Here is a 17,604-nt window from a genome sequence, read left to right on the forward strand (position 1 = left end):
ATTCACTTTATATTAATCCACTGTATAATGAAAAATGCAATACACACAATTTGTCATATCCACATCTTCCCATGTTTACACACAGTCTGGTTTTTGGATTCCACCAAATTTTACATTCAGTTATTAACTGGTGTAGAGTAAGAAATCAACTATTCATCCTGTATATACTATCACACAATCAATGACAGAATATTATATCATATAATAATATCATATAATATTATCATAAATTAGTTACAAAGGCTTCTGAAATACCTGCATTCCTTTGTCGCTGTTGGCATAGTTGTTGATGGTTGCCAGGGATTCTTGAAATCGTGAGCTGTTTGCCTCACCAATCAGCTGGGCTACTGAGATGATGACCTACATGATAAAAGAAGCATTATTACACAGATTGATTAGATTCCAGAAAAATGGCAATAAATAGGGCTGATGTATAATTAATTGAGTCATTCACCTGTAATAAGACTGACAAGACTAACAAAAATATAGAAATAAGCAGGGAACATGACTTCACAAGTACAATTCATCAGCCTCAGTCTTTGGAGGAGAGAAAACAACACCTGCTGGTGTCAAAATTAAGCAAGTTGAAATAACATATTTATTTACTTGTTCAGTGGCAGGGTAAACAGATTGCTTTCTATCCTGAAAATAACTTATTTCATGCATCTGAAATATGGGTGGCGACCACCAATAGGCTCTGTTATGATAATCATGTCTCTGGCTGCTACCATCTGAAATTTATTTCATTTACCTGAAGGTGAACTCTGACGAAGTCTTTGCGTTGAGTGAACTCAAAGTTGCTCCTCATGAGGAGGTAGAGGAGGGCACATGCCTCGTTCCTTGTTGTCATCAGTCTGGAATTCAGGTTCTTCAGAAGCTACAAGAGAAAATCAATAAGCATAGACTCTTCATCACAGCTGGATATATCACCTATCTACACCAATCCCTCTCAACATCATATTAGCCTTTATACACAGGACAGAAGCACTACATTCACTGCAAATTGAGTCATCCTTCAACTTAAAGAGCTAAGAAAATATTGCTGCATAAGTCAGAACATGGACTTAATAAAATACTTATCTCTCAAAACATTGAAAAGATATGAAAGTGTGAAACAGGTCCACTGAAGTCACATGAAGCAATCATACAAGGCTACATGCTAGTCTATTTAAGGAGAAATACTGTGCACAATATTTAAGAAGCATTGTGCATGAAAACATGAACAAGCATTTCCAAATTTATCAATTTGAATCCCCAAACTGGATGTCATGATAAAAAAAGTATTGCAATTTGATATTACACTGGTACTCACATTGGTATTATCCATACTAGAATGTTAGTATATACAAAATTAATTTCAGCAACCAATCTCGAGATATACCCAACTCCAAATTTAAGGACAAGGAAGAGATATGCAGCAACTGTGAACATCACCACATGTGGCATCTCTCTCTCTTTTTTTTTAAAACTGTGTATGTGGGTTTCTAATAAGTCAATCAATCTAGATGTGACTACCATGGAGGCTGCTATTTTTGTTACAGATGCATTTCTCTCTAATGCCCATTACTTTCTTTGAGTTCTCTCTATTCTTATCAAATGATTCCAGACTGAATCATTTTGCCAAATTTTATCTAATGAGTAAATAAGAATCCTAAAAGCAGACAGGATTAAAAGCCATAGTGACCACACTTACTGCTACACAGAGGTCTCCACACAGGTTTGCATTGCCTTTGAAGAGTGGAACTGGGAACTGAGGGGAAGAAAGCAAAGAAATCTTGAGTTATTTCACAGATAATGGTTAACAAGGACCTCCAATTTCATTTCTTAAGGACATCTTTAATAACAGAAGAAACTGTCAATTTAAAAGGCCCAACTCATGTGATGGTTCAGGACTACCGAGTAGGTTCTGCTTCATAGTGTAGATTTACAGCTGTTGTTCCATTTTTGACATACACATACCACAATGCAGAATATTTGATATATTTTTCTGCACATTCAAGATACACTGTAGATAAATGCTGTGCATGCTGTTTACATAGACATGGGTTATTCATTGTTCAAGAAAAAGGAAAAGAGAAGGGAATCATTTCCCAAATAAAGCAACAATGACACAAAAACCTGTTATTTCTGTCCTGCCCAAAATGCAGTCAAATGCACACAATTCACCGTAGCCATTCCTGGCAGAATGATTAAGGCAATGTCAAGCTCAATTTGGTGATAAAGCAAAGTATAGAAAGGAATATCAGCAAATAAAGGGTGTGAAGCCTGCAGACTATAACCATTCAATGAATTTTCCATGTAGGCATGCATTGTAAGTACAAGAATATCAGGATAACTGATAAGCAGCCAAGTCCCACAGGTAAAGTCAGGATGACACAGATAAATGGTTTGTATAGAGCTTAGCATGCATGCCAAGTCAGTAAGCCTATGTGAGATGAACAGTTTGTACAATGACAATCTGGAATACTCTACACATCTTCACTTTATGCATAAACATATGAATATATGTTTTGACTCTAAAGTAAGACCAGTCTGATTTGGTGTGGATGGGAATATTCAATATTCATCTCTTTCTCTCTCTTTCTGAAAGAAGATCATTTACAATTCATAACATGTGGATTACATACTCAGTAATTGCAGGTACACAAAAACAAATTTGGCACCAAGATTTAAAACTGCAAAGAAAATCCACTATCAGCTTCAGGTCTGAACTACATTTTGTAGCATCTAGTAGCTACAGACTGATGTGAGACAATTACACAATAATCTTTTCTGATGCATGAGTTATTTAGTCAGCCATAAGACACATTTGCCATGCTCAACCAGCTTTTGTAAGGAGAAGTCGAAGAGTCAAGGCTCGTGTCAGTCACATGATGCTATTCAGCAACAAACACTACACACCGGATATCTCTGGTTTGAGGGTAAGACTAAATGCGTATCCTCATTTATGTGGTAGCGGGGAGGGATGATGTAAAGATCGTCATCAAAATCATCCCAGTCTGTCTGTGGAAAGTGAATTAAGCTCTTCTCAGGACAAGTATGCCTTGATTTGTTAAAATTGGACACTATACACCTTTCATTCACATAATTTCACTTAGGTCACATTATGGAAACTTCAACAGCAACTGACAGATTTTACTGGTAAGCTTATTTGTCTTGTAAATCACAACCAATTTCACACATTTATTTAGTGGAATACTTTGAGACTAGAAAAGTTTATATCAAGATATTTCCCCTAAACTACCTGATATACATTTCATCCACATAGTTGTGAGTTCTGCGAACTGCTTACCCCAAAACTAGCAGTCTTTGTAATACATATGGGTTGTTGATACATTTTACCCAAGCATCTGAGCACAGAAGGGCTACAATTGTAAGTTCTCAATAACTTTTCTTCTTCGTGAACTTGGTCAGCTGATACACAAGGAAAACATGACCGTGCCTAAAAACTATTTCATTGAACTGTTATTACAAGAGAATGTGTACATTGCTCATGCAAGCACAAGGGGAGACATTATGAGACTTATTGATACACGGATTGACCAAATCGTCCTTACTCTATCTATCAACTATGTTGATACACTGACCAATGCAATCTCCTCTATCCTACTAAATGATACACTGACAGATTCCGTCCTTACCCTGTCCACTAAACTGATATACTGACTGATCTTGTCTTCCCTACCCTTTTGACTAATTATACTGATTGGTCAAAGTTTCCTTACCCTATTGACTAATCTTCTTAATCTTACTGATTAATTGATACTCTGATTGACCTAATCTTCCTTACCCTATTGATTAATTGATACTCTGATTGATCTAATCTTCCTTACCCTATTGATTGATACTCTGATTGATCTAATCTTCCTTACCCTATTGATTAATTGATAATTTGATTGATCTAACATTCCTTTCCTTATTGATTAATTGATACTCTGATTAATCTAATCTTTCTTACCCTATTGAGGAAGAGACGCAGAGAGCTGAAAACGTTCTTGAGAGTCATCTCTGACTGTCCTGTCTGCAGGAAACTAATGAAGATGTCGATCACTTTCCTCATTAGAAGGTTGTTGCCATCAGCACTGTCCATGGCCGCCTGATGCAATGAAAATACAACAATGATAACATCTTACTATGAGCAAATTTACATAGAAAGAGAAAGATTCACAGAAGTATAATGTACTTTACACTGGAAAGAATACATATACACAAAAATGACTTCAATTATTTCAAAGTACTGCATTTGCTTAATTTCCACTGAATATTGCACAAAGCATATTCTACAATGTTTTCTCCATGTCTTACTATACATTTATATAAAGGTACATATACATACTGTAACCATATCAATGGCAACATAGCTTTCTAGTAGGTACTTACAAAAAAAGATGTGTATCATGACCTTACAAATACCATTATGAGCCTATAATATAAGCAAATTTCTCATGACATACTGAACTTCAGTGCACATTTTGGAAATCACAGCTGAAAGAAATCACAATTGGTCTAGCCAGTTTTCTCACCTTGAAGTTGGTGCAGTAGAGTCCCAGCACATCCAGTATGACCATACTGGCCTCAGCCGCAAGGTTGGCCTCTTGGGCGATCCGCGGGCTAGCATCATGCTCTGTTAGTGCTGTCACTATGAGTGAAAAACATAAACTTAAAAAGATAATGTCACACAAGTCCATGATTAGCTGCATACTACAAACTTTAACACAACTTGCCAAGAATTTCAATCATGAAGTCATTCTTTAGCCAATCTGAAACAGTAAAAAAGTACTGAAATACAATACTCACAATCTTTTAAAACTCTATGTTTTTGTGAGCATGTCACTCTCATATGTCACTGGACTCTCAAGAATCAATACCTGTAACTTAACCCGTTGAGGACAGACTGAATTTGCAACTACACGCATTTCCCATAAACACCTGCCTGAGTATACTCAGGACTTGTCCTAAACGGGTTAAAATCATTTGTGGATGAGCATTTACAGTCCTGTATAAAGTGGATCCCAAATGTACATCAGTTTAAATGCCATATCCCATTATTCCCAAAATGAAGAGTACTTCTGATAACTCTGCATACCAAGTGGCAGGTCAGGTACTTCCACCAATGATCTTGTCTGGGGTAGTCTCTTGAGGGCCACAGGAAGTGTGCGGCTACGCTCGCTGGAAGATGGTTTTTCACGAAGTCTGCAAAATAGCATCACATGTGCATGTTCAGTAATGTGTACATGAATTAAAAAAAAAGTATTGCCATCAATTCCTCAAGTGGAGAAATAGCGTATCACACATCTATATGATGAACTAGTGTTACTAGATATGTTAAACAGTTAGGACACACTGTAGCACATATCATCTGCTCCAAGAAGCAATGTAAAGACTGCTTTTATACTTGGACGTCAAGCTTATCTCAGGAGTAGTGTACCTACAAACAAAACTCCTAATTTCTCAAATCTAATAACAGGATTGCAACATTACACGATGTCCTTTTGCACATTAACACAGAATTTCACCAACTCCGCAGACACTCGGCTTCTGATCGAAACTGGGAGCAGATAAATTCAAAGTTCTTTTGAATGACTCATGCAGCCCTCACAGTGCCAATGGTGAAGGATGACAAGTAGAACACACAACACTCTAATTCTCAAGTTCAAATTCACTTCACAATCTAAACCAATTGATATTTGTATGCATAACAAAATATCTGGATGGCATTTTGAGTTTGAGAGTGTTTACATTTTGTGGGCAAAACTGGCTGGCATTACAAAATTTGTGCAAAATCAGTAACATGGCAACTACAAATGATACAGTGTATATCTATTCTTTTGTTTTTACAGACACTGATCATGAAATTACGTAAGAAATCATATCAAGTTCACAGCAAGCTGAACAACAAAACATTATAATGAAATGGATGATAAATGTACACAAAACTGATACCCTCTACCCACTGCACCCGAGGTGTAGAAGTATTCATTGGGGCAACATCTGTATGAGATGATAAATCAGTGCAGACAAGTACAGTGTATGTATTCCAGCCTACAAAGTGTCAATGAATCCTGACAGATATTCCCTGATTACTTCAGTGATGACTGCGTATGTGTGAAGACTTTGCATACCTGAATGCACTAGACCACCCTCAGAAGTCAGATTACAGATTTATATTAGTTAAACATTTGCATGTAATGTATCTTACCATGACCCTGAAAAGTTACCATTTTGGTTTTACATGTACATGTTCTTCTGCATGTTTGAATTATGACTAACATGTAAGCAGAGCAAGTTGTTATTAAAGCAAAGTTTTAATATGTCAATCCCACTAAAGCTAAACATTAAATCAATAAATGTCACAAAATAATCTATCAAAAAGTTTGTGCATTTCTGCAAATTTGCAATATCACACATCTTGCAAAGCCTGGAAACTAAGAAGAAAAAAGGGCATCAGCGAGATTTATTAAAAATATATAATATAAGGCTGTACAATGTATGTCCACAGGAAATGTAAGAATATTTGACTATCCTGACATAGCTGAAAGTAAATCAGATGCAGCAGCCAATGCATAGCTAAGTAGATATTGGAAGCCATACCAACAAATGAAACAATCTTCAAATGTGTTGTAGCTTTAAGTGATTATCTTTACACTTCTATCACATTTCTACTTGCCTCAAAAAGTGGCAATGAATGATTTAAAATCTCACAAATTCAATGACATGATGAAGACAAAAGAAATGATGGTAAGAAAAATACCAGTTAACAAGACACGTGTCCTAACTTTGCATACTATCCAGAAAAAAAGGAGCCTTGTTGTAAAATGACAAGTGCATGTTTATAATAGTCGCTGTATTTTGACATTTTTTTTTTTCACAAACAGAGAGACATATAGAGGGAGAGATGGGGTAACTGCAAAATGTGAAACATATGTTACATATGAACAGAAGGCAGCTCACATTGGAAGCTATTACATGAGAGTGAACAATTTAATAAAAATCACTTGTCGGACTTATAATGTCTTTTATTTTTCTTGTTTTACAGAGCAATATAAACTAATGTTCCCTTCTAACATCTATTCAATAAATCCCATACAACACTGATAATGTCAGAGAAAGCACACATTCAATAAAGTGAGGTGTTATTGTCTTATCCCATGTTAGATGTGCAGGTGAAATAAGATGGACAACAGAATGGACACTGTGGGTCAACTAGCAATATCTTTCTTCTGTCTCTCATTTTCTTCGGCTTTTGATGCTTCCTAAAGCCTTGGTTCTACACAATATCATCCAGGAAAAGGTTTGGTTCCCTGGGGGAGAATAAAGTCAAAATGGTTCTCAACCTGTCCTAAATCTACATGCAGACATCAAGGCAACCACAAAGTTACTAGGAGTATAAAGATTTTTCACAGTGAAGTTGAGTTGTAAAGCCAGTAAAATATGCTTCATGACAAGAGTAAAACCTTGCTGCTACTTCCAGCTGCATGACAGAGAGAGTAGGGGTGGGGGCAATACAATGACATTGTGCTCACACTATGCTTTTTGAAAGCTTGTCTGTGGGTAAACATGTTATGATCAGGCAATATTGTAGCTGACATACTGCACATTTGTGACAGATCAATAAATTATCATGCTGCACAGAGGCAGTGAGGAACAGTTGTGGGAGGAGTCAGGGAGGGTCACTTAGGCAAAGGAAAGCAGTGGGAGAAGTCAGGGAGGGTCACAGAGGCAGTGAGGAGTAGTGGGAGGAGTCAGGGAGGGTCACAGAGGCAGTGGGATGTTGTGGGAGGAGTCAGGGAGGGTCACTTAGGCAAAGGAAAGCAGTGGGAGAAGTCAGGGAGGGTCACAGAGGCAGTGAGGAGTAGTGGGAGGAGTCAGGGAGGGTCACAGAGGCAGTGGGATGTTGTGGGAGGAGTCAGGGAGGGTCACTTAGGCAAAGGAAAGCAGTGGGAGAAGTCAGGGAGGGTCACAGAGGCAGTGAGGAGTAGTGGGAGGAGTCAGGGAGGGTCACAGAGGCAGTGGGATGCTATGGGAGGAGTCAGAGAGGCAGTGAGGAGTAGTGGGAGGAGTCAGGGAGGGCCACTTAGGCAGTGGGAAGCTGTGGGAGGAGTCAGAGAGGGTCACTGAGGCAAAGGAAGGCAGTGGGAGAAGTCAGGGAGGGTCACAGAGGCAGTGAGGAGTAGTGGGAGGAGTCAGGGAGGGCCCCTGACACAGCGAGGAGCAGTGGGAGGAGTCAGGAGGGTCATTGAGGCAGTGAGGAACAGTGGGAGAAGCCAGGAAGGAGCAGTGGGAGGAGCCAGGGAGGATCACTGACACAGTGAGCAGTGGGAGGAGTCAAGGAGAATCACTGAGGCGGTGGGAAGCAATGGGGAGAGTAAGAGAGGATCACTGAGGCAGTGTGGAGCAGTGGGAGGAGTCGAGAAGGATCACTGAGGCAGTGGCGAGCAGTGGGAGGAGTCAGGGAGGATCACTCGGGCAGTGGGAAGCAGTAGGAAACAGTGGGAGGAGTCAGGGAGGATCACTGTTGAGCAGAGAAAGTAGTGGGAATAGACCAGGAGCTGGCTGCTGGTCAATTTACCCCATCAAGCCCAAAAGGTTTGACCCCTCAAAGTTACTGGGGCCACCCCCCTCATTACAAAACTGGGCGTCAGCCTGATACCTGAGGGCGGGGTCGTCCCCCAGGGACCCCCCCAAAATGGCCCCCGGCGGGTGTAATTTACCCCATGGAGCCCATGGACCAAACCTGGTCTAAAAGAATGGCCTAGGAGTGTACGTAATAAAAATATAAAAACTGACAAAATATCTGGTCGGGAAAGGGGTTGCCAGACCGTCCCCCCCTGGGCCCCCCCTGGCGGGTGTAATTTACCCCACGCAGCCCATGCACCAAACTTGGTCCAATGAAAGTACTATGGGTGTACATAATGAAAATATAAAAACTGACACGATATCTGGTTGGGAAAGGGGTTGCCAGATCCCCTCACCCCCCCCCCCCCCCCTCCCACCACCGCCCATTACGCCCCTTCGTGGGTTTAATTTAGCCAACAGCACCCATGGATCAAATTTGGCTGGGGGAAAGTAGGCCCCACTATGGGTGTGCAAAAAATAAAGATAAAAGCTGACAAACTATCTCACTTACAAAGAGTAATCAAACATATCCCCTACCTTTGCTACCCCCCCCCCCCCCCATTTTTTAGTGTGAAGGGCCTATACGGTCTGGAGAGGTATGAATGAGCGTGTCATAAAAAGTAATAAATGGAACTTCTTGAATTAAGATGAAGTTATGACAACAGAAGCATTGTGTGAGTACATATATCCACATGCCCCATCCCACTCCCTCCCCCAAAAGAATGGAGTTATTAATATCTACACTAGAAACATACTCAGACAGTGCAGACCTTTGCCAAGCAGCTCATTTCCACCCATCCACACATGCTAAAAACTGCCAAATTTCCCATATAAAAGCCTTTTGCTTTTAAATGCCATCAACTTCCAGCTGTGTGGTAGTGCATTATACCTTGAGCACATGCCTTTACCTTTAGTGCGCATGTGTGCAAACCTCAAATTAATGCAGCTTGAACTCCCAATTCCATTGATCTCATCTAGCTGCCATAAGATGAAAATCATCAAAATTTCATAAAGATTCCCGGATCACTACCAAAATTTATATTTATCATCTGTTTTTAAACTGTAATTGTCTTATTATCATCTTTTCATACAAGTTTCATCCAAATGTGTTCTCAACCTTTCAAGTTGTTCTGCATACAAGCAATAATGCAGACAATACTATATATAAGTAGCATAAAACCTCAAGTGGCAGAAATAATTACAACTGTATCCAACATCCTACAGTTCAACTGTGTTACCATGCATGTGGAGCAAGCTCATGTACAACAGTACAAGAAACTGTATACCTGTGATACAAAATTGTACATGCAGTGGGTGCATAGGCCATAGTGTGGTTAATTGCATGCATATATTTATATGTTGTATACATTTTACTTGTTGCATGCAATTATACATTTCGAAGATCGGCAACACGTGTATCATCAGTCTGCAAACAATAAAAAGGCGGTGTTTTCCTGACCTTGGTAAGTGAACTGGGCTTTCCTATTGTAGGTACTATACTGGTAGGCCCCTATGACAGTAGTACATGTATTTCATCACTGGATGACAATTGGTGTCAGTAACAGAGCAAACAAAGAAAGGTCAAGAGTCTAGATCTTGGACTAGATCTAAGTCTCAAATATGCTATGATATGGCTAGATATCTAACGTTAGACCTATATTTCCTATACATGCTATAGCTTGTAGAGTACCTAGTACTATTTGGCAAAACCAAATGAACTGGAACAGGGGATGGATTATCAGTGAGATGTAGTGTATCATGAGTCATAACTGAAAAACCAATAAATAGAACATCAATGTTCTCAGCCTATATAGGTTTAAGTGTCAAAGGTGTGCATTGCTTTAAATTTGCATAGAACACTTAAACCCTGAATTTGTTAAAGTCACTGCACTTCCTATCATTCATAGCTAGAGTCAAAAAGGCAGAATTATACTACATTTCAATTTCTCTATCTAATAGACAACTTTGACTTTAGGATTAGAAATAGCCTTATTAATAGCTATATGTATCATAAGTGTTGAAGATGCAGATGTTCCAGTGAGTGAATACTTGCAGAATTGGGTATGAAGATTAGGCAAATAATCTGAAACTCTCTTTAAATATAGCAAGAGAGTTTCAGATTATTTGCCTAATCTTCATACCCAATTCTGCAAGTATTCATTCACTGGAACATCTGCATCTTCAACACTTATGATACATATAGCTATTAATAAGGCTATTTCTAATCCTAAAGTCAAAGTTGTCTATTAGATAGAGAAATTGAAATGTAGTATAATTCTGCCTTTTTGACTCTAGCTATGAATGATAGGAAGTGCAGTGACTTTAACAAATTCAGAGTTTAAGTGTTCTATGCAAATTTAAAGCAATGCACACCTTTGACACTTAAACTTATATAGGCTGAGAACATTGATGTTCTGTTTATTGGTTTTTCAGTTATGACTCATGATACACTACATCTCACTGATAATCCATCCCCTGTTCCAGTTCATTTGGTTTCGCCAAATAGTACTAGGTACTCTACGAGCTATAGCATGTATAGGAAATATAGGTCTAACGTTAGATATCTAGCCATATCATAGCATATTTGAGACTTAGATCTAGTCCAAGATCTAGACTCTTGACCATTCTTTGTTTGCTCTGTTACTGACACCAATTGTCATCCAGTAATGAAATACATGTACTACTGTCATAGGGGCCTACCAGTATAGTACCTACAATAGGAAAGCCCAGTTCACTTACCAAGGTCAGGAAAACACCGCCTTTTTATTGTTTGCAGACTGATGATACACGTGTTGCCGATCTTCGAAATGTATAATTGCATGCAACAAGTAAAATGTATACAACATATAAATATATGCATGCAATTAACCACACTATGGCCTATGCACCCACTGCATGTACAATTTTGTATCACAGGTATACAGTTTCTTGTACTGTTGTACATGAGCTCGCTCCACATGCATGGTAACACAGTTGAACTGTAGGATGTTGGATACAGTTGTAATTATTTCTGCCACTTGAGGTTTTATGTTACTTATATATAGTATTGTCTGCATTATTGTTTGTATGCAAAACAACTTGAAAGGTTGAGAACACATTTGGATGAAACTTGTATGAAAAGATGATAATAACACAATTACATTTTAAAAACAGATGATAAATATAAATTTTGGTAGTGATCCGGGAATCTTTATGAAATTTTGATGATTTTTATCTTATGGCAGCTAGATGAGATCAATGGAATTGGGAGTTCAAGCTGCATTAACTTGAGGTTTGCATACATGCGCACTAAAGGTAAAGGCATGTGCTCAAGGTATAATGCACTACCACACAGCTGGAAGTTGATGGCATTTAAAAGCAAAAGGCTTTTATATGGGAAATTTGGCAGTTTTTAGCATGTGTGGATGGGTGGAAATGAGCTGCTTGGCAAAGGTCTGCACTGTCTGAGTATGTTTCTAGTGTAGATATTGATAACTCCATTCTTTTGGGGGAGGGAGTGGGATGGGGCATGTGGATATATGTACACACACAATGCTTCTGTTGTCATAACTTCATCTTAATTCAAGAAGTTCCATTTATTACTTTTTATGACACGCTCATTCATACCTCTCCAAACCGTATAGGCCCTTCACATTAAAAAATGGGGGGGGGGGGGGGGGTAGCAAAGGTAGGGGATATGTTTGATTACTCTTTGTAAGTGAGATATTTTGTCAGCTTTTATCTTTATTTTTTGCACACCCATAGTGGGGCCTACTTTCCCCCAGCCAAATTTGATCCATGGGTGCTGTTGGCTAAATTAAACCCACGAAGGGGCGTAATGGGCGGTGGTGGGGGGGGGGGGGGGGGGGGGGGGGGTGAGGGGATCTGGCAACCCCTTTCCCAACCAGATATCGTGTCAGTTTTTATATTTTCATTATGTACACCCATAGTACTTTCATTAGACCAAGTTTGGTGCATGGGCTGCGTGGGGTAAATTACACCCGCCAGGGGGGGCCCAGGGGGGGACGGTCTGGCAACCCCTTTCCCGACCAGATATTTTGTCAGTTTTTATATTTTTATTACGTACACCCCTAGGCCATTCTTTTAGACCAGGTTTGGTCCATGGGCTCCATGGGGTAAATTACACCCGCCGGGGGCCATTTTGGGGGGGTCCCTGGGGGACGACCCCGCCCTCAGGTATCAGGCTGACGCCCAGTTTTGTAATTAGGGGGGTGGCCCCAGTAACTTTGAGGGGTCAAACCTTTTGGGCTTGATGGGGTAAATTGACCAGCAGCCAGCTCCTGGTCTAGAAGGGACAGGCCAACTTTATCAATTACAAATAAATGAAGTGATCACAGGAGGCTGAAAGGGGAGAATTCATGGAGACAATCCATCAATAATTGTAAGAAATTTCAGCTACAGCATGGGGGTAAAACAGAATGAAGAAATGTCACTTCTTACAAGTTAAACCAAATAGTTTGACCACATGTTGTCATCCACAGGATATATGGCTATTAATATGTTAATGCCGTAGATATACGCTTACAGAAAGAGACTGCATTGACCTGTTCAGGATAATTGATCTTTCACACGAGATTTAATTTCTCTCATGAATTCTGAGAGTTTGTTAAAGTAAGTATTCTTTTAGGGGAAAAGCAATGTGTGGTCATTAATTAATTTCATTACTATTTCCTTTGCATGTCACATCTTGGGATCTAAATTTATGTTCATCTTTTGTATAAACCCTTGCCATTAAATAGTTGTCTTGACTGATTATCTGAAACAAAATATGAACCCTGAACCCTGAACTTGATGTTATCAAACAGAAAGAACTGCTGATAAAGAGCATGACTATTACTGTATACGCTATATATTTCGCGGGGGGTTTATTTTCGCGAATTTCGCGAGTTGGGAGCTATTCGCGAAATTAACAACACGCGAAAATATTACCTTCCAAAATGAATCCCTTGCCTTGATGATACGAACATTTCAGTACTATAGTATACCATGTCACGGCTTACCGAACAGACCATACTGGCTAAGCTTGTTTACGCACGTCCACGTCTACTTACGAATACTGTAGAGAACCAATCCATTATCGCAAGGGGACCACTCGTCAGAAATCTAGCGCGATGGACTTAACCACTTCAAAAATGTTGAATTCTAACTTACTAGTTCGCAGAGTTTGGTAAGTTTTTTTCATGCAGTGTATAACTAGTATCATTCTTATTTCACACTTTCTTTGCCACTTCATATTTTCTCTGGTCCCCCAATCGCGAATTTAACCACTCGCGAAAATGTGTGACAGCGGCAATTCGCGAAAATTTATGTACGCGATAATTATAGCGTATACAGTATATCACACAGCAGTCAGAGTATTGTTAGAACCTGTCTTAACCTGTTCCTTACGTATAACAGGTTAAAAAAATGTAGACAAGAGTGTCTGCATACATGGCCTGAGTTCATATTTGTGTTATGCTGACCACAAAAATGATATTGATTGAGTTGCTTTCACTTAAGATCGGTTCTTTTGTGGCATGAAAATTATGTTCATTTTTGGTAAATTTACCCTTTTCCAACAAATAAGTGCACCTGTTTTACTATAAAACTTGTATGAAGATGTATGTAGCAATCAAGGATGGGCTCATTCAGATTGAATTTGACTTTGGCTGACCCCATGCATTCCTGTACCCTTATACAGTACAACAAAAGAGTCTGCAAGCATATTAGCACATACTCTATTCATATCTCATGTCCAATCAAAATTTAGTTGATTGTGTAAAGGGGAAACAAAAACTGCGTATTTTAAACTGCTTTTGCACAGGCAGATCACCAATCTGTCTGTTCTTTGTCGATGGGCAAAAAGAATCTCATTTGGGTGCATTGAAGGCTCTTGGAGAATTGCGGGAGGAACGGGTAAAACAGGTTAAACACAGAACATGATAGTATCAAGACAGGATAACTGTGGAAGAATGCAACTGACTAAGAATCAATTTTAGGGCAGTATACATATGCAAAGGAGACTACAGGATTAATCAACCAATTTCATGCCAAGAGGAGGATGCAGCCACTGACAGACCAGGGAGAGGAGGCAGAGGAGTCTAACAGGTGGTAGACAAGGAGGCGAGCTGTATCCAATGCACATCATGCGTAATTGGTATGTCTCTCTGCAGGCTTGCCACATACAAGGTCACAGCACAGAAACTTGCTCTTACCGTCACGTGGGAGAGGGTCCACCACAAGAACAGGACCGAAGAGAAAGTCATCAGAAGGACCAGAGATAAGGGACAGGCATTGGACAGGGCCATTCAAGCAATTACAGGAAAGGAGGGAATACAGAAGTCATAAAATATAAAGTTCATATTTGTGACAAAATCTCTTTGCAATTTGCTGATCAGCGAGAATGACAAATGCTTGATTCACTAAGGATGGAACAATCCTACGCATGAAGAGGGATAGAGCACATGAATACACCATAGAGACCTGCACACTCATACTACTGCCAGATCAAGGATATAAAATCAACTTCATACATCAGGGTCTAGCCAATGCTTGCTATACACATCATACACACAAAAGATAAATTCTCTCTAGATACATATAGAATGGCTCAAACTTTAGGGAAGGAGAAGACATGACCAGGAAGAAACAGACAAGTACATGGTGTAAATCACTTTGAGCTACCCTTAGAAAAAAAAACAAATGATGCTATATCTCTGGTGAGATACCTTATACAATGTACATAAGACTTTTCTGCATAGTCAATATCTTTCCAATCACAGGTGACATAAGTCAACAACACTGTCTGGGCATATTATCAGTGATTATACACTGATGCACAGTGGCTCAAACAATGAACAATGAAGAGAGTGAGATGAGGCAATTCACTATTCAACTCTATTCTTATCTATGCTGCTTTCTTAAGAACATTTTTTTTTTCTTTTTTAAAGAATCATGTCTATTTTTAAGCAGTTAGTCTTTAAATTTCATGACTTACAATGAATTTTGAAAGTACATTTACAAACAGCTTTGTCAAAATTGAAATGCCTTAGAATTCAGGACTCAGACACAGGGAGAGCTGGCATGTACATCAGTTGAACAATTGGCTTAATTTTGAGCATTTGATATGATGAAGGTGGCAGCTTCTTTTATTTTGTTTGTACCCTCACAGCATCTTTAATGAAAGAAGAATTAAAAGGAATGCAATACCTGGTCATAAATCACCTATTCTAAATTTGACTATAAGAAAAAAGAAATGATGCAAGTATGAAAACCTCAAATATGCTGTAATGAAGTTAAACATTCTTGTGGTTTTTGTGACAGATGTGTTCATCATGAACTGGTAAATTGTACAACCTGTACTAGAAAGCGTTTGCACACAATGTATTATGTTTTGACACATAAGTTTACATGATGGTATGCTGTTCAATAAATAACATGATCAAAGGTACTGGTAAGTTTTTAAAACTTGACTGAAATGAACACATGCATGACAAACAGAATGACTTCAATGAAGTTTTTTTTTTTTTGGGGGGGGGGGGAGGGAGGGGTGGCAGGCTTTCTGACTGTAAGCCCAGACTTTGAGACATCTCTGCCATCTACACAGATTATAGGTAGAGAATGAAGTGAGAGATATACTTTGACATCACACGTATGCTACACATATAATGACATGCAGGTTGATTTGACTTCTGAATGTACTCATATATACAGTGCACCAAACAATGAATGGTGTTACACTGACGTAGGGACCAATGATGTTATTAGCATTTTTAGAGAGTGAAAAGAACAAGAAAAGACCTGACATACTAGGTGTTTCAAAAAACATTTCCCACTTTTGATCATTAATAGCTCAAAAACTATTCATCCGATAAAAGTGTCATTGATATAAATAATAGCTGAATAGTGTACAATTTGGTTGGAGGTAATTTGAATGTAAAAGCATAAATCAGTTTTATTAAATCTAAGATTGATTTTGAAGTAAGGTTTCAGATTTTGGTCAAATTTTAACCCTCTGTACAAAAATGGACTTTGCACAGGAACCAATGATGTGTATGTGAGTGTGTGCTGACAATGGCCCTGAACAAAAGACATGCCTGAACCACCTGTTGACTAGGCGTCAGTCTCGTGCTCCCAGGCACATGAATGCTTAATCAATAATTCATATGGATTGCCCTGGGCACTGCTAGTCTGGATTCATGCACGGTAAAGGGTAAACTGCATGCACATGGAAAAAGGAAGCACACGTTTCCATGTGCTTGCAAACACTACATTCCGTTCCAGCTGGCAATCATTTTCAATTTTTGCTTCACATATCACTAAATTTGGGATATAAATAAGCATAAATGATCTAAAGTTCCTCATTTTAATACAACTGTCTACTAATTAAATAGTCTGACAAATTTTTCGCCTTTTGATTAAAAAAAAATAATTTTTGGTAAAGAGTTCAGCAGCATTTATCATTGGGGCGATATGTTTCACAGTAGATTTATTTAAGGCTCCATTTACACAAGTGTATACTCTAATTGATTTTCTTTGCTTCCTGTCACCATGTTTACGATAGAACAGAAGGTATTCATTGTAATTTCGTTTTTCAGAAGTAGGGAGAGCATGCACTGTCGAGACCCAACGACAGTATCGGCATGCGTTTGACTTTACACAGATACTGCCAGAGGCTGAATAAAGACTAGTTGTGATAGTGGAATTTCTCATGAATAAATAATGAAGCATTCAAACCCTAACCATTGTTTAGGACCATTGTCAGGGTGTTAACCACACACTCCCATACACACCCATTGACCCCTGTGCAAAGTGAAATTTTGTACAGAGGGTTGAAAATAGAGCAAAATCTGGAACCTAACTGTGAAATTAATCATGGATTTCATGCAACTGATTTATGTTTTCATATCCAAACCACCTCCAACCAAATTGTACACTATTCAGCTATTACTCATATTAATGACAGTGTTATCTGATATATAGTTTATGAATTATTAAGAATCAAAAGTG

General features: G+C 38.9%; 1 protein-coding gene across 1 annotated transcript in view; it reads right to left on the bottom strand.

Moving 5' to 3' along the window:
• LOC139710850 (dedicator of cytokinesis protein 9-like) overlaps positions 1 to 17,604 on the bottom strand; it is a 119,831-nt gene that overhangs the window by 11,787 nt on the left and 90,440 nt on the right. Inside the window, exons 36-41 of the mRNA XM_071622772.1 lie at positions 5,087 to 5,193; positions 4,524 to 4,639; positions 3,959 to 4,096; positions 1,694 to 1,750; positions 752 to 877; positions 256 to 360 (exon numbers count right to left, since the gene is read on the bottom strand). Of these exons, the coding sequence (XP_071478873.1) occupies positions 256 to 360; positions 752 to 877; positions 1,694 to 1,750; positions 3,959 to 4,096; positions 4,524 to 4,639; positions 5,087 to 5,193 (649 nt within the window). The remainder of the gene's footprint in view (positions 1 to 255; positions 361 to 751; positions 878 to 1,693; positions 1,751 to 3,958; positions 4,097 to 4,523; positions 4,640 to 5,086; positions 5,194 to 17,604) is intronic.

Source organism: Diadema antillarum, unplaced genomic scaffold, assembly GCF_040938485.1.
Source record: "Diadema antillarum isolate AM-2024a unplaced genomic scaffold, OU_Dant_1.0 seq00001578_RagTag, whole genome shotgun sequence".
Taxonomy (NCBI): Eukaryota; Metazoa; Echinodermata; class Echinoidea; order Diadematoida; family Diadematidae; genus Diadema; species Diadema antillarum.